The following is a 19,122-nucleotide window of genomic DNA, read 5'->3' on the forward strand; positions in this document are numbered from 1 at the left end:
AAAGAGTTTCTTTTTAAAAAAATTACTTAAAAAAGCACATTCTTGCAGGTTTATCTAAGACTCCATATAGACCTGAACCAAAGTGAGACACTTAACTACTCAAAAAAGAACAGGACAGTCTTGTGCAGTCATAATATATTACAGGTTTTATGAAAAAAAAAAAACCATGACTGGTTCACAAGATTAAGACATTTTTTGCCAACTTTGTTGTTTTCCAGTTTTTAAACCTCATATAATTTAAAGGAAAACTAGACCATAACATACTCAAATGTTACTCTATATCATTGGTTTATTTAAGAAAGGCAAAGAGATGAATTAGAAAATGTTTACTTTGGGGATAAAAAACAATTAATGGAACTGCTTTTTCATTGTGTGGGTACAGAAGCATCCATGTAGCACCTACATTTTCTACTTCTAGTAGTTTAAGTAAACAATTCAGAATCAAAGGTGCATTTTTCTTTACAGACATAGTTCCAACAAATTCTAAAATGTATATTTCTACAGTTGCTCCAAACACTGGATCTTTCAGACCATCACGTGCTGCATGGAGACAGTGTTGGGAAAGATAACAGTTCAGTGTCTACCAGGAACTCTCACAAAGTAACCACATCAAAAGTATTTACTTTATAAAGATGCATCGCATTATAAAACATCCTCCACAGAGATCTTCTCTTGTTGCCCTACTCTTGAGTGTAAAAAACTATTTGAAAAGGAGGGACAAAAGCCCCAGTCTTGTAATGATGGGGTACGGATGGGCTCAGTGCATGGATCATCAGTCTGACTGAAAAGTCAGCTCAAAGGAAAAAGGAAAAGCAGACAGTTACCTATATTAAATACAGACATTTGTATGAAGAAATTGAAGAGTTTTTTTAGCCTTGTCCACATACAATTTCAGTTAATCAAAATTATTTTAAGAGACTTCAAAAGACAGTCTTTTAGAGATATCATGCAATAATTAACTCCGAGACAAATTAATATAAGCGTTTATGCTGACAGTGTGCACAGTGGGACTGAAGACTGATTAAACCCTAGATATAACTAATAGAAATTTTTTAAGAATATGTAATGTATGTGTGCACATGGCACATAGATTTGCACACATAACATTGGAAAATGTTAGGAAAGTCATAAATTAAAGCTACTCCTAATACCGAGAATCTTGCTTTACTGAGCATGTGTATGTGTCCCCTTTATACTATGTAATCTCCAGATGACCTTATTTTCATGTCACTGAGTACAAGATTTTTTATGTAAAATAAACTGTTAGTTTCAATCACAAAAAGAGAATTTTACACTTTTAAGAGACTAACAAAATTAACAAAGCTCCAGTATTTATTTATTTATTTATTTTTCCATATGTATTTTACAGTAACCAGCTGAATGAGGTTTGTTTCTTACTGACCTTGTTTCTTAGGGAAACTTTGTATGTGCTTTTCCAATTGCTGTGCAGGGTTAGTTGTTCGGTATTATTCCTTAAAACATGGACAACTATTATCAACTTTTTTTTTTCCCCTAAATGCCCTGTTTAGTTGTAATAATGACATCATTAATTATGTGTCATATTTAATAGAAAAGGTCAGTTTCTTCACTGACAGACATTTTAGCATGAACAAAGTATGGACAGAATTTGTTCGCATTTCTAAATCCACTTTCAGAAGTATTCATGCCAATAATATCCAATTTCTGAGAATCCAGATAAGTCCATACAGAAAGAAAAGAAAACATTAGGACTCGTGTAGAGACATGCACACATGGCATTATGGAGAGACAACTGAAATTAAAGAGAAACTTTCAGTTACAGCAGGCTTTGGATTAAGCCCTAAATAGAAATAAATGGGTAAAAATGTCATCATGAGGAAATCCACACACAAATAAAGCTGTTTAGGAGAAAAACAATTGGTATGGGCAAAGTTCTTATAATATAATGCAACATAACCAGTGACCATGAGAGTCTATCAACAAATACTGAAATCTGTTACTCACTCCAAGGGATGCCAAGCAGGATGCCAATTTTCTGCCAAGAAATATCCTGCTGTCTATCATTCCCCAGCACATAATCACTGCTTCACTTGCATGCTGGAGCTCCTCCATACCTGTAAATGGAGCTTGTTTTCACTTTTGTTTTGTTTTCTGTAGCTGCACTCCTTTGATTTTTATATATATATATATATATATATATATATATATTATGTTTTTTCCTGGGCTTAGAAGCAAGCATAATAAAGAACTTTTCTTCTTATATGCAATGCAAATACCTGAAAAGTTCAAATAACTTAAAGAGCCACAGATCCCAATCTCTGCCTTCAGGAGGAGCTATTTCTTCACTATTAGGAAAACTGTATCTTAATGACTTCAGTTCTGCAGCTGCTTTTCTAAGCTTCCATACACATCTTTGCAGCAGTGTCCTAAAATGGGCACTTGTCCTCCAGATCTGGGCAGATATAATGAAAAAGAAAACGAGAAAGGAAGATTATTTTCTCGCTGAGAAACAAGCACATCTGTGATGGGCCCTGTAAAAACAAACCTGACTATACTGGTATACTTGTACCATGTTCTGCTATACGACTAATGCTGTCACTGTTAGCATACAGTCCACAGATCCCTGGCTTGCACAAAATCCACAGAAGAAAGCACGCTGTTGTCAGGAAGCTTAAATTCATTATACAGGTGTCAATTATTCAGAGAGGGCTGAAAAATGCTACACTAAAAAAAAGGAGACTTCAGAAATGCAGCCTCTGGTGTGTAGGTGCTGAGCTTTGTGACTACAATTCAAAGAGCTGACTGTTACAAGTGCTGTACTGTATATGGTAATTGCCACCCTGAGAATATGGCAAGGTGAATCCGTTTATATATGTTCTCCAATATCTTGGCCAGAAACCTCTTCAGTGCTTTAAAATTCACTAACAACCTTGAACTGTGTGATATGATGAATACTCCCACTGAGGATTATGCAACCAGCATTAAAGGCCACCCTACTTTGAAATGAGAACATATACACAGGGATTTAACACACTTTAATTCACAGACATAAACTTTTTAGGTTTCATCAACTTTACTTTCTTGAGTATCCCCATATGGAAAAACCTGTACAAGCTTGAAACAAGAGAAAGTTATAGATGAATAAAATCAGCGAGCTTAGAATAAAACGAGGAAATTGTAGTAATACAGATTACTAAGAAGCTGAAAAGCATCTGCCACCTGCAAGAAAGGATTTGAAGTGATATCAAAGAGGAATTCTTCCTTATGGACTTGTGCTACATAGTCAAAAAGAGAATAGTGCTGTTGAAAACAAGCATAAGAGTAGTCATCACAGATCCTTGGGTTGATTAAAAAAAACAACTGTCATAGCATCATTACATTCACTGTCTCTTGAGAATCCCTAACAGCTGAAGAGCCGTGTTCCACAATCAGCTTTTTAAGACCACATTGTTACAACCCTTATAAGGGTAGCATCACTGCTGTAACCCTACTTTAAACCCTAAGTTTGAATTACAATACATAGCTTCAGCCTATGTTACAAAACACTGAATCTTCAAATAAATACAGTTAGAAATGAAAAGCTACCTCATTGTCTTTTACTTAGCAAAACCCTGTGGGCGCAATTTAAGTTATCTGCTGAGCAACTTTTCAGTTCTTGACAGACAGCATCCTCGTCTTTGTTCTGAACCATCCTTATAAATTAATATGCGTGAAGCTTGATTTTAGTGTAATTTCAGCTGCCTGACGAGAACACTCTAGAACATGGGTTTAGGGATTAAGAACCTAGTTCTAGTGCCAGCTCTAAAAATAACTTCTTGTTTGTCTGGTTGTTTTTATAACTGGCAAACTTCAGCATCACTGCCACTACAAGGACAATACTTACCTGCTGCTCCTGGACTGCTGTAAGGCTTTCCTAACAGATGTGCATCATCTTTGTGAAGTGTTGTTTTTAGTTGCCGGATGTTTGTTAAGGCTGATATTTACTGACCTACTTACAGATTGGCCCCAAGATGTACTAGAAGATACTGCAATAAGGAAAAAAAGTATCAACAGAAAGCCCCCTGAAACAGAAGGTGTTGCCATTTAGGTGAAAGAGGTCTGTATGTTAGGACCAGGTCCTAATGCTGAATCCCAGATGTAGTACGGAGCAAGGTATCATAAGATATTTCATGGCACACACTACTCCGTCAGTAATAAGATTCCTGTTTGAAAACAAGCCCTCTGTCAATCCAAATAGCTAAAAACTAAACAAAACAAAATAAACAAAAAAACCACTATGTTTAAAGACACATGAAAAGCAATATAATTGTATTTCTAGCCAGTGAGGGCAGGAGATTCTCCCTAAGGAAGGGAACAAAATGGTAATAATCGGGTAATCTTCTGATGTCCCCAGTCTGGAATGAAAATCTGCTGTTATGAGGTGCCATAGCTCATGAATGTGTTTGAACACTGAACTTTATAGCATGAGCAGTGCCAGAAGCCCATTGTCACATAGCTTGCTCCAGTTTTGTGTACATACAAGATCTTCTGCACTGGCAAAATAAACAATCTCATGAAATAATTTTCCGAGACATCAAGACTAAATGTCTGATAAAATTATACTTGCTTAGACAGTAAGAAGTTTTCAAGCCTTGAAAAAAATAAAAATGAAAAAAAAAAAACCACAAAGGGAATTAATTTATTTCTGATGTCATTTGGTAAGTTAACATAGCAAAGGTACGTGACTTCTTACAGGATACTCAAAAGCGCTTAAAAGAATTAGGAAGCGCAGTCTTATGAGGAGTTTGGAAATCCCATCACTTACTGTGTCCTGATCACAGTGACAGATACCTGCAGCCAAGCTCTAGGAGTCCGCATGGGTCCAACTGTATTCTGCGTGCACAGACAGAACTGCAGGACCAGGAGCTGGCTGCTTACGTGAGAGCTCAAACTTTGAAACAAGCTTGAGGAAAGAAAATTCTGAACAAATGTTTTCCTTGTAATTTCATCCCATCTGTAAGCTTTAAAATCATCTTGATTTTAATGTTAAAATCTATAAACACATTTATAGCTTACATTCTGTCAGTTTGAGAAAGTTCGCTTTATAAATTACTGATACTTTTAATGGCATTGTGCCATCTGGAATAACCTCAGTTTAAAAAAATAACGTAGTTATGGGGTCAAATGTGGGAAACAGCTTGCATTGTAAACATCATCCCATGCGAGTATAAAGGTAGTCAGAAATCACGAGACTCATTGTTTTTAAATCAGATGTGCGTGACAGAGTCAAAGACTGCAGTAACAACAGTTTTGAACAGCTGAGTCACATCCAAGGAAAAAAAAGTACAAAAGGCAATTTGCAGCACAGTCACCAAGTTGTCTCAGTTTGCTACATAAAAGCATAAGTAGGCAGTTTGATTATCTGAATCACTGCAACGTGTTCAGGAATAGCAGTTTAAAACAACTGATGTGGCAAACTAAAACGCAACCAACACATTATTGTGAAAAGACAGTGTATCAGATGGTTTTTCTTTTCTGTTTTTCTGCATATTTGGTGATGAAAAATGACACAAGGTAAAAAATTCAAGCCTCACTGAAAGCATTGGCAAGATTTCCACAGAATTCACCAGTGTCAAGATTTCATCCTAAGTGACTGGTTAGCTGTTCAGTTTCTACATGGGAGGCAGACAATTGTTCATACCTTACTGGAGTTCCTTCAGTGAGAATTGATCTGCTTCCTTAGCACACCAACAGTGCCTGCCATCCACCTGCCTCAAAACACTCCTGGGCTGCCTGTCAGCAGAACAGGGATGTAGGCAGGTCCAAAAAGTATTATTTCCATTCAGCTCACTAGAACTGAGGCACAGGGAGGGACAAGATTTGCACAAAAAATGGATAAACATGCACTTAATGAAAAAGAGGAATCTAAAATTTCTAGACAGTTAAATAAAATACAACATATAAAATAAGTTTTAATGCATTTTCATCCAGTACACAGGCATTTGTGAGTATCAGCTACTGAGCTATCATTCACAGCAAAATACCAAAACACTGAGATAGCTGTGCAAATCCTTTTCTTAGTTCCTTGGCAAGCAACAGAAAGAACTGACAAGTAGCTACACAATTAATTTTGAACACTTACAGAGCAGAACCCTAGATGATATATTCCATACATAAAGAACAACAGAAACACAGGTTCATGAAGTAGCACATAATCTGCAGTTAGATTAGCTCAAGATTTATATGTATAATTACTTTCTTCTAGTAATCAAAATGAGGCCTTTTGAGAAATCTGAAAGCCATCAGCCCATAATTCTAACAAAGGTGACTGCTGTTCTATCACGTGCTGTCCTTATTTGACAAGCAAAGATATGTTATTGGTGAGTGCATGCTTCTCTAACACCAGGAAAAAGCTTGCAAATATTGTTTTAGGAGAGCAGCGAGAGCACAGGGGAACTAATTAGAATTCCACATGATCAAACCCAAAATTTTCTCTGACACCCGTCAAACATCAGTAGAAATTTTCTGCCTAAACCACCAAGTAACCCACTGTCCTAGTTTACTGAAATAATCAAAGACAAAATATTCTGATACTGATCTAGAGTCTTCATCTCTTCAGGGCAAGAACTCCAGATTGCTGTGTGACATTCAGTCCTTGTTTTATCCTTATATATAAGATTAATACTAAATGAATAATAAAATTTGCAAAAAGCTAAGATTCAAGAACTGGGAATGCATTTATTTACTATGGATTGATCTCATTCTTTTTTAATGGGCAGCACTCAGGTAGGGGTCAGATACTTACAGGTAAAAACTGATCTCTAGTGCTCATTGCTTTTATAGACCTCACTGATGTCTATGCTTGTTGAAAGTCCCTCTTCTTTTGTTCATCAAAAGGGAGCAGAAGCCAGAAAGTTTGAATTGATGGCACTGGTTCATCATGACAGATATCATTTGAGTTCACACCAATGTTTTTTGATCGTGCAGCTACAAGAGCTCTTTTCACTAGAGGTCCTTTAGTTCTAGTACTTCAAGAAGACAGCTAGCTGCAAACTCCAGCACTATTGTAAGGCAACTTGAATAATTGCCCAGTATTTAGTACAAAACCATTCTCATAAACTTCTTAGCATCAGAATTTGTAACGATGGCTTATGACATGACTATTTTATGGGACAAATGCACCTATGTGTGCCATATTTTATCCTACAAAAGGAACAGAGTGATGTTTAGCTTTTGGAAAATAAAATCTCTTTCAGGGCACCAACACATTTTAGTCCACAAAATCACTTTCAGCCTTTTGAAAAGAAAAATAAGGCAGCACTACAAAGTGGATTTGTGTAACAGTTTGCCTCTGGGCTTGTGGACAGTTTTGCTCATTGATTTGCAACCAACGGTTTGGAACCTCTGGTTACTGAATAGTTACTGAGAGAAATTGTGATTACATTTTAGGGAAGCTTTTTTATCTGCTTCCTTTTAATATGTTAATTTGCTCCACTGAAAAGCCAAAGGGCCAAATTCACCCCTCTGATAAGGCTTCTATTATAGGAGCATCACTGGATATGCACTGAAGGCATTACTCATCTGTGGAGAGATCACCGAGTAATATTGTCAAAATAAACACTTTTGAGTTGCACATCCTTGAAGAAAAGATAAAGGGATTGTGAAGAGAATGAGAAGGAACAGAACATCAGAGATGAAGAAAATTAGATAAAGGGCCAGGAAGAAACTGTTTGATGTAAACAGAGTGACAAGTTATATTAAGAACTCTCATTAAAGCATGCAGTATTTGCCTATAAGCAATTCAGGCAGGGAATTTGTTTACAACGCTCTGCCAAAATCAACAGCAGATGCAAAAAATCATCAGTAATGGGATTTTAAATAATACTAAATCTACTGTATCCAAACACTCACTAGGACTATGTGAAGGAAACACACAGCTCAGTACCATTATATTCTTTGACGCACTGAGTGAACAAGGCTATGCCCTGTTGCACATTAATGTGCAGCCCCTCCAGAAGCCACTACTAATAAGACAGTGTCACTAATTACTTCTAGGTTACTTTAGTATGCATATCTCTCTGAAAATATATACCGGTACTAAGATTTTGTTGCTGGTGTGGAGGAAAATCTAACTGTGAGGACTGTGTAATCTCGGGCATGATTGTACACTCAGACAGAGCCTGCTGTGACTTTAGCAAGTTAGCAAAACAAAATTTGGAGATGTGCTGGAAACTTGTAGTATCACCTTGCACTGTTAATTAGCAGTGCCCTTCACTAGAAAGTGTCCATCAGAAATACAGATGCTAGTCTAAATTAAAAGCAACTTCTTCTGGAGCAGATGGCAATGGTCAAGTGAATCAAAAGAACACAGTACCTTGCTCAACAACAGTGAGGTATTAGGGGCTTGGCAAAAGCCACTCAGTATAAATCCTATTGCGACTGAACCAGATTTAACGAGAGCTCCTCATTGCTGTTAGCCCCAGGTTAACGTCCCCCTCTAGTGACCTCAATTTATGGTAGGGAATTTTTTTTTCAGCAGCACGTTGGCTGATGTCCCTGTATGATTCTGTTAAGATTATGGGAATTTGAGTCACCACTTTCCTCCTGGCATGCTTACAGGTTAAAAAAAATACCTGGCCTGGAAAGGACATGCAGCAAGGGTGAAGTTACACAATGTGCTGGCAGCAACACTCTCCCAAGAAGCTGATCTCTCTGCCTTTTCCCAGCCCCTCATTCTCACCCTTGTGCAGGAGTTCATTGCACATGAGCTTCCTTTTCATACCAATTCCCTGTGGGGCCATGATGCAAGTCAGACCATTGTTATGATCCAGGTTAAAAATAACCCCTCCTAAACCAACTCGACTACTAAAGCCAACGAATTGTATATTTGCACCAGAAGACACTTAGTTCCTTTAACACAGCTTTGTGCGCAGACAGAGCCAGAAAGCTATGTCAGGTGCCACTTTCTCAGGCTGTAAAGACGACCTATGACTGGTGATCCACAAAATTAAAGCCACACAGATTCAACCATTCCTGTGCTGCAGAGTTCTTGAAACCCAGATCAGACGTAAGTATCAGAACTAGGAATTCCTATCTGTTTTTGCAGTAGTCCGAACAAAAATTCTGGTTATCACTGGAGCTAGTTTTTAAAGACTGACAGGATGTACCAAAGGCTTAAGGGCTCTGTTAAAATCCAAAGTGTGATCACAGATAGGAACGTGAGGTGGTGGGAAACCACCAAGTAGAGGGGAAAAGAAAGCACCCATGAGCAAAGCATTCAGTATCAGACTGCAGCTCATTACTCATCATTTTGATCATTCTTTAAGAGAACTGACTGCTCATTTCTTTCAAATAAAAGACATCTTTCCATTTTATACCATTGTGCAGAAATGCTTCTTGCAAAAGATCAGAAAAAAATTACAGAACCTCCTGTTATTTAAAGATCACATTTGACAGACCGAGTCTATCAACAAAACACTGTTCAAAGTCAGAAGACATTTTTTACATAGATTTCAAAAGGATTAGAAAAAATGCTGGCAATTACTTATTTCCATCTCTTATCTGAGATTTCCTTGCCTGTATACCGGGAAGGAAACCTGAAGGGAAATGTGAAAAAGAGAGTATATTTGTGTTATTAGTTGAAACTAAACAGTCCAGATGGCAAAACCTCTCCTTGTGGCCTGTCCCCTGTAGTCAAAAAGGGACTGACAGCTACAAGACAAGCAGATTTGATCTCACTTTCTTATTATGTAAACTTTGGTTGTGCAACATGAGTCTATGAAGATAAAAAGGAGAATCTGAATATATACAGTATAAAATACAACTACTTTTTCACTTTACACACCTTTCAATGCCCTTTCTGGTGAACTACATACTACATTCTGTTGTGTGCCTTTGGCAACAACATTGTATGGAACAATGTCAGAAAGATTCATTATTTTTAAATCTGTTTTATGCTGTGCTTTCAGTTGCAGCTCTTGGATTTTGAGACGTTTAGAAAAGAAGAGAAGAGAAGCTTGTTCTTTCCTTGTGTTTTGGAATGGTACTTGGTTATATATTCCATACAAATGAGAAAAAATGAAACAAAAACTTCACACTATTTTTATGCTATTCAGTGACCTGCCAATGTCTCATTTGTATGCAGCATACACTAGATTTGCCTAGAAGGATTTAGCTCAGTAGCTGGCACATTTACATTACAGAACAACATACACAGGTTCAGTCGATTTCATTGTTCTTACAATGGGAAATAAATATGAAAAGTGATTGTTGCTGAAAGTTCAAAAATGCAGTCAACAAATTGTGAAATTGCAAAAGGTCAGACAAATTTAATAAAATATTTCCATTTACCTTCCTCAGCTTTACACAGCCTGCTTAAAATAATAAGATTATCTGCAGAAAGCCTTTACCCAACTGTTTATATCACTTCATACAAAATATGTTTGAATTACCACAGCAATACAAGGCTATAAATTCCCAACACGCAACATGCCAAATTCAGCATAAGTTACGCTTTCTTGGCACCTAGAGGTTTCCCTTTTCCTTTTCTGTACTCCCAATACATTTTCATTTGAAAAAATTAAAAAGCATATAGATGTTAAAACATAATGACAGCTTAGAATTCAAGTGACTTGTGCAACATTATTTTGTGCTTTCTACTTCTTCATTTCCTCCTACTGCGATTAAAATTCATCATGCCCTTCTACATATACAATAGGAATGCATCAAATTCAGTCCAGTATAGGTTTTCAACCCTTAGACTTGGCTTTAAACTACACGAGATCCTTGCAAATTCAAAAAGGTGCTTTTTTTTGTGATCTTTCTTTCATGTTGGACGATGTCAAGTTCTGATTATTCAATGTAGGAATGCAACCTTGAGGTATGATTGCAGCCTCAGAATAAATCTTAAACGTAGAAAGAAATTTTTCAAGAGCGCACTTTCTGGATTTAAAAAAGACACACCGTTATAATGGTGCTACTAGAGCCACGGTACAGTACATCATGGCACATCTCCATAACATAATCAAGAACATGAGATAGAACCTCTATTTACACAAACTTGATGCCACTTCCAGAAAAATATGACAGAAAAAAAGGAAAACATTTCCTGAATGTCCTGAATTTTTAGAAGGTTCCTTTTACTTTCTCTCCAGCAATCCAGTGGTCCTCCGCAATTGCATTTTCCCTGACCTGTTTAGTACAGACCATGGGTGACACCAGCAGGAATTAGGAATCACATGGCAAACGGCTTCCTCTGAGAGGATGCTCTCCCATACCCCCTTACTCACAAGCCAGCTTGCTGTCAAAACTTGAAAGGGCAATAGCAAAGGCTTGTAGCGCGCACATTGGATAGTTGTAGTCCATGGTGAACACATCCTCAGCCACACGGCCAAACTGCATCACTATATAGTCAGCTGCAAGAAAGGTCATAAAAAATGACAAAGCGTTATTTTTGTTTGCAGCCCTCATTGAATAAACATACATGCAACATCCTCCTCTGGCCCAGCTGAACAAAATACAAATGAAACATGCTCACACATCAAACTTCACAACACTTACTCATGTGAGTGGGTGTACTGATATCAGAGAGGGAGAAGCAAGTTGAATGAGGAATATTTAAGTGGTTAAGGAGTGCAAGACTTGTTACTGACTTTTAGAGAAATTACATAGATAAAAAATGTGTTGCTTTTTTTTTTTTTCAAACAGAGGTAAAATTATTTCTCCATAAAATGATCAAGCTTCTTACAGAGACCTAGTACTGAGTTTCACGTGCCACAAGAATCAATTAATTCTATTCCTACTTAAGTGAAGGCAAGTGGACAATTAAGCATAAGGTAGAAAGAGAATGTATGATTGTGATTTAGATGTTGTCATGTATCCACGTTGTATCATATTCAAAAATTTTTCCCTCAACATTTTTTCCTTTTTGTACTCTGGCAGCAAGAGGAAATCTCAGCCTCATTCACAGTCTGAAACAGCATGTTTCATTGAAGATGTGGATCTAATTGTTTTCCCTTGGAAAACACATCAAATTCATACACCGATGTTTCAAACAGCGTTGCTTCTGGAGACTGGCACAGCCACTTTTACCACAGTTTCCTATACTCCCTGGCTGTCTAAGCATGACACTGTCCTAGTCCAGTGTAGTCCAGCAGCCAGTGACTATTTATGCATTCCTGAAGCGAGTGCAAAGTGGGGCAGTATCATTCCGCTCAAACGCTTGTCTTTTGCACTGCTCCAACAATTGTACCTAAGCCTGAGAAAAAAAGAGGGCCCTACACGGCTGACGGAATGCAGCATGAAGGTATGGAGCTAGAGGTGGTGTGAAAGGTGGTCCTGACATTTTCTAGTCCTGACATTTTCAGGATGTTTGGTAGGGCTAATGTTACAAAGAGTAGTAACAGCAAAGTGGATACAGAATGAGACCAGTCAGACCGCCACTGGTTGGACAGTGTATGGAGACCAGAGCAAACAAAAAATCAAGGAAGGGCAGTGTGATGCAAGTGATTCAGTGAAGTGATGCTGCCCCATGGTCCTGCTGACCAGGGGTACATGAGGCACAGATGCAGTGAGTTGGACCCACACAACTAAACTAAACTCATTCAGGTAACAACAATAAGGGCAGAATCACTGTCAGGCTGGGTATGTAGTCCTGTTTCTACACATTAAAAATAGAGAGCCATACTTACGATCATTATCGTGAATAATCTGGAAGTTCTTCACTGAGGCCTGTGTGACTCGACCATGGAAATTTAAAACATAGGACTGAGTGTCATCATTCCAGACTGGAGTTTTGTTATGTAGCTCAATGACACTCTCTGTATTTTTGTTCTGCCATCTTGCAAGCAGTGTCTCATGTTCCTGCACACACCACAGATAAGCACTTCAGTTTAACAATCACAAAAGATGAAAACATAAATTCACATACACACAAATGTTCATAAATCCAAGCCCAAACACTTAACTGTCACTGTCAACTCTCAGCACAGCATCATCAAATGAAATAGAGAATTCTGAGTATCTTAATAAGGCTATGCATTCGAGTCCTTTTTGCAGCTTGGAAAAGGTTAGCTGCATCTTTTGTTATCTAAATACATTATTATTTGTAGTGCTGTTGTGAGTCACAGAACTAGTCACATATTCCATTGTTCTTAAACTGTTTTAACACATTTTTTAAATCTCTAAATCTCCAGAAATGCAAAAAACTAACTCTATCTGAAAAAAAAGTAAAGTAATTTTTATTGTTGACTGATGGACTTACATTTCGTGGTCTGATGGAAACTCGTTCATGGTCCATATTCATTCCTGGTATGATCACACTCATTTTACGAGGTCCTTTAAACCCCAAGACATTTGTTTCCTAAATGTAATTAGAAAAGAGCTCATCATGTTCTATATTTTTAAAATTAATTTCTCCAACAGAGAGACACAGCAATAGCCCAGCGAACTTAACGTTAGTCAACTCAAAACATCTTGAACTCCTACCTTCACTGGCACTGCCAAACTCTAGCTTTGTCTGAGAAGCTCTGACAACAGGAAAAATAGAAATAGAGAGGTTTCCAAAAACACTCCTAGCACTGGCTGCCAGCAACCTGAATACAATTTAAGAAATAAAAAAATAATTCCTTTGTTAAAAAAAGATATGAACTAACTAAATTGCTTGGATACTGCTGGATCTGAAAATATAGTAGTAGTATTTTAAAAATCATAAAATGCACTCACACATTTTGATGAGAGACTAAATTAAATATATGGGACCAACTCCATTTATTCCAGAGCCAGCACAAGAGCAAACAAGAAGAAGCTGCCAGTAAGAGCATCTGTTACCAGTGCTGTGGTTTTCAGTCTTCAGATATATTATGCTTAAAGATGAGCATGGTAAAAAACAAACACATTAGCATGAACGCAAATTTTTGAGCTATGGAGGCAGAGAAAGTAAAGAAATAACATGGGCACCAACAACAAATCCATGGAAAGAACAAGTTCTTCCATTAAGTATGATTTGATGCATTTCTGACCAGTTTTTCACAAAAGCATCCAAGTATTGCACTATCCTCTTAAAACATAACCACACGAAACAGTGACACCTCTAAAGGTCCAACTCCACCCCCCATGTTTTGTAGTATTTTTGTAGTACTTTTTTTTTTTTTTTGGTCATATACATTTTTCCCCCTTCACCTTTCACAAGCGAAGGAGGCTTTGCAAAATTTATTTGTACAGAATATTTTTCATCCATCAGACCTTTGAAATAATTTTGGCTGTGTCAGCAAACCACCTGGAGATTTTACACAACTCATTGATGATTTTAATGCATGCTAGGAAAATTCCACTGAGACATTTTAATACTCTTGAAGCAATCTAGGTATATTTATATATGTCCATGGCTATATACTTTAATGGGAAAGATTCAACCTCTTTTCCAAATCACTTGTATCAAGCCCCTGGCAAAGTAAACCAATGTTTTCAGTTCAGTTGGAAGTGTATACTTGGTTTTGTATCATGACAAGACTCAGACTAAAATGACTGCCAGCAGATTTTATAAGCAGGAGAGACTCAGCAGAGCAGAAGTCAATTTCTAAGAAAAGATTCATAGTTATGCTTATTTCCACTAACTACTGACAATTTTGGTCTTCTCTGCAATGCCTTACAAGCTTTTCTTCTCATCAAGCTGCTGTTACGCTATATACAATTCATTTAGATGCTGACTGGTTGAAGACATTGTTCAAGGTAAAATTAAATAATAGTGCTGAATCACTTCCCTCCCAACAAGCAGTGAAACACTCTGAAACAACAGTACTGTATTCTTTGGATTTACTCAGAAACACAAAATCAGTATTTCTGCCAAATGATAAAGGAATGGTTTCTAGCTGCACATTGTATCAGTCACCAATTACACCAAACATTTATTGGCAAGTGTGGCAAATCCTTTTGCTAAACTCAAGGTACAGAATTAAAACTCTACAAGCATAGAATATATGAGGACAACAGTAGGGATAAAAGAAGAGCTTAAATTAAGAGCAGACCTTTCCAGTCTACGTTGCAACAACCAAAATTAATTCCCCTTGTCTCCCTGGTTCTCTACTTTGCATGTGCAAATTCAAGACTACAAACAGCATTATTAGGGAACATAGGCCAAATTATGATTTCACACCATTTTAATGTCACTGGCAGTCTTGAGTTACATAGGAGCTCCACATAATTGCCGTGAGCTGGCAGAGCTCTACAGACTTAAATCAGCTACGGACTTGGCCCAGTGTTGCTGAGAAGCTGCACTCTCTGCCTCTGTGCCCAACCAGCAAAGCTGCTCATGCGTCAAAGCTCCTGCAAGCATGCGTCACAACAAACTGGACTGAAAGAGTGCAGACCCTCTCCCCGTGTTGCTTTTAAAATATTATACACTTTCATAAAACTATGGCAGCTATTCACTGTATTGGGAATAGCTGCCATGATAAAAGCTGTATGCTGTATATGCCAGCAGCTCCCAGGAGACTCACAATTTCATTACCCCATATTTGTCTTTACTTCAACTACTTTCCTCTCTGGACTTGGATTTGCACAGGCATACCTTGTCCTTAATATATTCTGTAGAAACATATATTTCCAGAGAAAGCCCAGAACCACAAAACCCCACTACATGAGAGCATAATGCAAGTGACTGAGGCCTGATCAGGAACATAACTTGCTGTATTGAAACCTGAGTCACACCTTACAATACCAGCTGAGCTCCCTGCCTGTAGAATCTGATGCCAACTGAATTGTGCAATACTATGGATATAAAGGAACCTGGAGCAGAAAATCCTAGTACGAAAGGTACAGTTAGGTCTCCTCGTTTCTTGATAAATTCTGCCAAGCGATTCTGAAATCAGCCATTAGGTGCTGCTGCAGATTTATTAGTGTGCTAGCCTGCCGCCATCGAGAAGAGTAAAAATGGGTAAGAGCACCCGATGAAACTCAGTCTTTGCACTAATGTTATTCATGTTGCTTGAAACATTTCTTAAGGTGAGCTCCACAATGAGAGCTCTCAACACATTTATCCCACAATTAACAACAGATATTGTCACCTTCTGCCTGCATAAACCAGACCTGCCAAAGATTCAGCAGGTCAGGCTCGGTAAATTGGCGGAAGCGGGTACAGCTTGCTCTCCAGATGGGTACTTCATTGAATGAGCTGAGAGACAGTGAGCTGCACAGTGGCACTTTCAAGATACTGCTTATTATAGTTTTTGCTGCAGGGAAAATCTCAAGGCAAGAATTAAAAGGTTACCTTAGGACAAGGGTGTTTCAGGAGTGCTCTTTACGGCATTCTTTGCTGTGCTTCTGCTGCTTTCAGGAACAATAACCTCACCTTAGCGAACCTAGCTATTAATGAAACTTAATTTAGGATTTCCTTTGGTCCTCTGGCCATAGCACACTAGCAAGCCTGCTGCCTTTTGCCATGAGTATTAAGACATCAGTGGAATGAGTCATTTTCTTATACAAATGTACAAGTTTTAAACTGCTGATCTGAAAACAGGCATATAAAACCAGCCTTAGTCTTATCCACATTCTCCAAACAGGGACTGTGGTTCTGTTCTTTCCAACACGTGCACTGCACTTCTTATTACCTCTGCTGACTGCAACTGAGTTTCTTATTTTGTATTGTTAATTGTTCAAATATCAATATTGCTCCCTTATACAAACAGTGCCAGAATTTTTCAATATTTAACTTTTTTAAACTGTTTTTGTTTTCTCCTTCTATTTCCAGTTTGCACCAAATGATTATTTACCCGGCTCTAGAGAATACCCTCCTGTGTAAACTAGTAAAATCACCTTTATTAAACATGGAAGTTCTAGGTTCCTACTGAAACTTCAGTTGAACTATAAACTGACATCAAATCCTGGACTCTGTTGTTAAATCCTGCTATCTGGATTTTCTGAAATTCTCAGAGTTTCAAATCCAACCTGTATAGAGGGACCATATTGTGCACTTGTGTCTGCAGAGACCACGTGCCCAAATAAGTGCAACTGAAGAAACACATTATTTATAAAATATTCACACACAAACTACAAAGTAAGCAGCAGAAAAAGAACACTTTAAAAGTTAATACTGTCACCCCTCGGTGCTCTCAGCACTTTACATGGAAAGGATGGTTCTCTGCTTTCCTTTTCCTTTCCTGCTTAAAGCTTCCAGGCGCACTGCTCCTTGCATCCTGAAGCTGAACTTTCCAGGGACACATTCTGTGCATATGCTGGTGAAATGCTGTGACAACTAGACCTCGAACTGAAAGAGCTCCAGACATTCTTGATTAGAGTTAGACAAGAACTTTTCAGAAAGTGATTCTTGAATATTTTTGTCAGTTGTTGATTTAGGAAAACAGAAAATTTTCTATAGAACTGCATATACAAATTAGAAGAGTTACTTGGACCCAGAGATTTCTGGACAGAACACTCTCACTAAAGTAGTTAGTCATCCTGTAACCATTCCACAAAACCAACTGTGCTCCAAGTCCTGGTTGTTTGCATTGCCCCTGACAAAAGCTATTTACTCTCCTATAACAGACAGTTTCCTCTCATTCAAATGCATTTTAGAATTTTGTTTTGTTTTGCTTTCCTGGTAAAAAGGATTTTTAGAGCTTTTATGCCAGTCTCTTAGCCACTGCTGCAGACCCAACTGTCCAGCTATGTGTTTTGGATCAGAGAGGCCTCCCCAGAAATGTCATTACAAATGATCATGACTTATTTCAGCTGTTCCAGGTACACAACTTCTCCCAGTTCAGGAGGCTCCCCCAGATGGTGCCTGCAGTCTGTGAAGCATCCTACCGCTTTGAGGGGTTATGTAAAAGCTCCAATGTCTTCTGATCAAAAGTGAGAACTGGGCAACCTGGTTCTATGCACAACATTTTTCACCTCTACTTTCCACTAAATTTCCCAGTTTCTCCGGTCAAGATCAGGTGTTTCATTATGTCAAAACATAAATGTTGACTTACATAATCTTAAGTGAGAAGGAAATTCAGTGTGTTATTTCAGAAACTGAACTGCCCTTTCTTGCATATTTTGCCTGTGAGCAGTACTTACATAACAAATAGCAGCTAGCTCCTGACGCAGGATACTCGCCTCCAGGCTTGATGTTGTTTTCATTGGATTTACTCCATTGTCATAAACTGTAAACTTAGTTCCCATAAGATTTGATCTATCAAAAAAATGGAAAATCCAATCACCATTTGTCAATTACACTGCCTCAGACATCTATCCTTTACTGCATTGTAGCCCCAAAGGAAAGACAAATAATATAAAGTACAAATAGTTGTTAACTCTAATCCCAACTGAATGGCAACTCCTGAATTAAAGGCCGTAACAAAAACATAAAGGTAGAGCAGAGCACAGCGAAGGTTCCTATCATTACACTGAAGACTTTTGATCACATCTCATAAACTAGTAAATTCAAGACGGCAATAAGGTAGGGTTAGGGTTATTTGTCTGATTTTTTTTTTTCTATTTTTTTTTTCCCAGTATGCTTACTCTGTACAAAACCATCTGCATTCTTACCTAACTACTAGCTCCACTGGACTACAGACAGTGATTTTCATAAGGTTATAAATAAGATCTGTCTTTACTACTTAAATGGAAATCATACCAAGAAGTGCAAAATACAATTTAGAAAACATTAACACTGCATTATCCTCCTTCTGTGTTTGCATTGCAGCAGTACATTAAGTTCTCAGATCCACACAGGCAAATAGCAATTAGGGGTACAGTCCCTTTCCTCCGGCACAGACAATCTAAACATACATTGAGAGGCACCGTGTAGGTATCAACAACAGACTGATGTATGATGGGGTGACAGACAGAAAAGAAGCATGTGGTTCTGAGCAAATTCCACTACATGTAAATAACTCTAATGAAGATCTTAAGAAATGAGCAAAACTCAAGAGATTTTCAAATTATTTAAGAGACAGAACTCCTGAAATATCAACAGCAGCTAGTTATAATCTGCTTGTGTACTTCTTAAAATTCCATTAAGATAACTTGTCTGCATCTTTGGATGCCCATACACCCCTGAGAATCTGGCCTATGAGCATTTAAGAGCCCCAGTCTGCTTTTAATAAAATGTGACTTCATAAGTACTTGAGAAATTCCGAAAATATGACTTGAAAACTGGTAAACTGTAAAACCATTATCACATGA

At 37.8% G+C, this 19,122-nt stretch overlaps 1 protein-coding gene across 10 annotated transcripts in view; it reads right to left on the bottom strand.

The window, feature by feature from the left end:
* Nucleotides 1-465: 465 nt before the first annotated feature.
* TUB (TUB bipartite transcription factor) overlaps nt 466-19,122 on the bottom strand; it is a 150,972-nt gene continuing 132,315 nt past the window's right edge. For all 10 annotated transcript variants that reach the window (XM_013189069.3, XM_013189068.3, XM_066997277.1 and 7 more), the window contains 4 exons: nt 18,013-18,127; nt 13,220-13,318; nt 12,648-12,819; nt 466-11,372 (listed from right to left, as the gene is read on the bottom strand). In XM_013189069.3, the coding sequence (XP_013044523.1) occupies nt 11,239-11,372; nt 12,648-12,819; nt 13,220-13,318; nt 18,013-18,127 (520 nt within the window). In that variant the 3' untranslated portion in view covers nt 466-11,238. The remainder of the gene's footprint in view (nt 11,373-12,647; nt 12,820-13,219; nt 13,319-18,012; nt 18,128-19,122) is intronic.

This window comes from Anser cygnoides, chromosome 5 (assembly GCF_040182565.1).
Source record: "Anser cygnoides isolate HZ-2024a breed goose chromosome 5, Taihu_goose_T2T_genome, whole genome shotgun sequence".
NCBI classification, from domain to species: domain Eukaryota; kingdom Metazoa; phylum Chordata; class Aves; order Anseriformes; family Anatidae; genus Anser; species Anser cygnoides.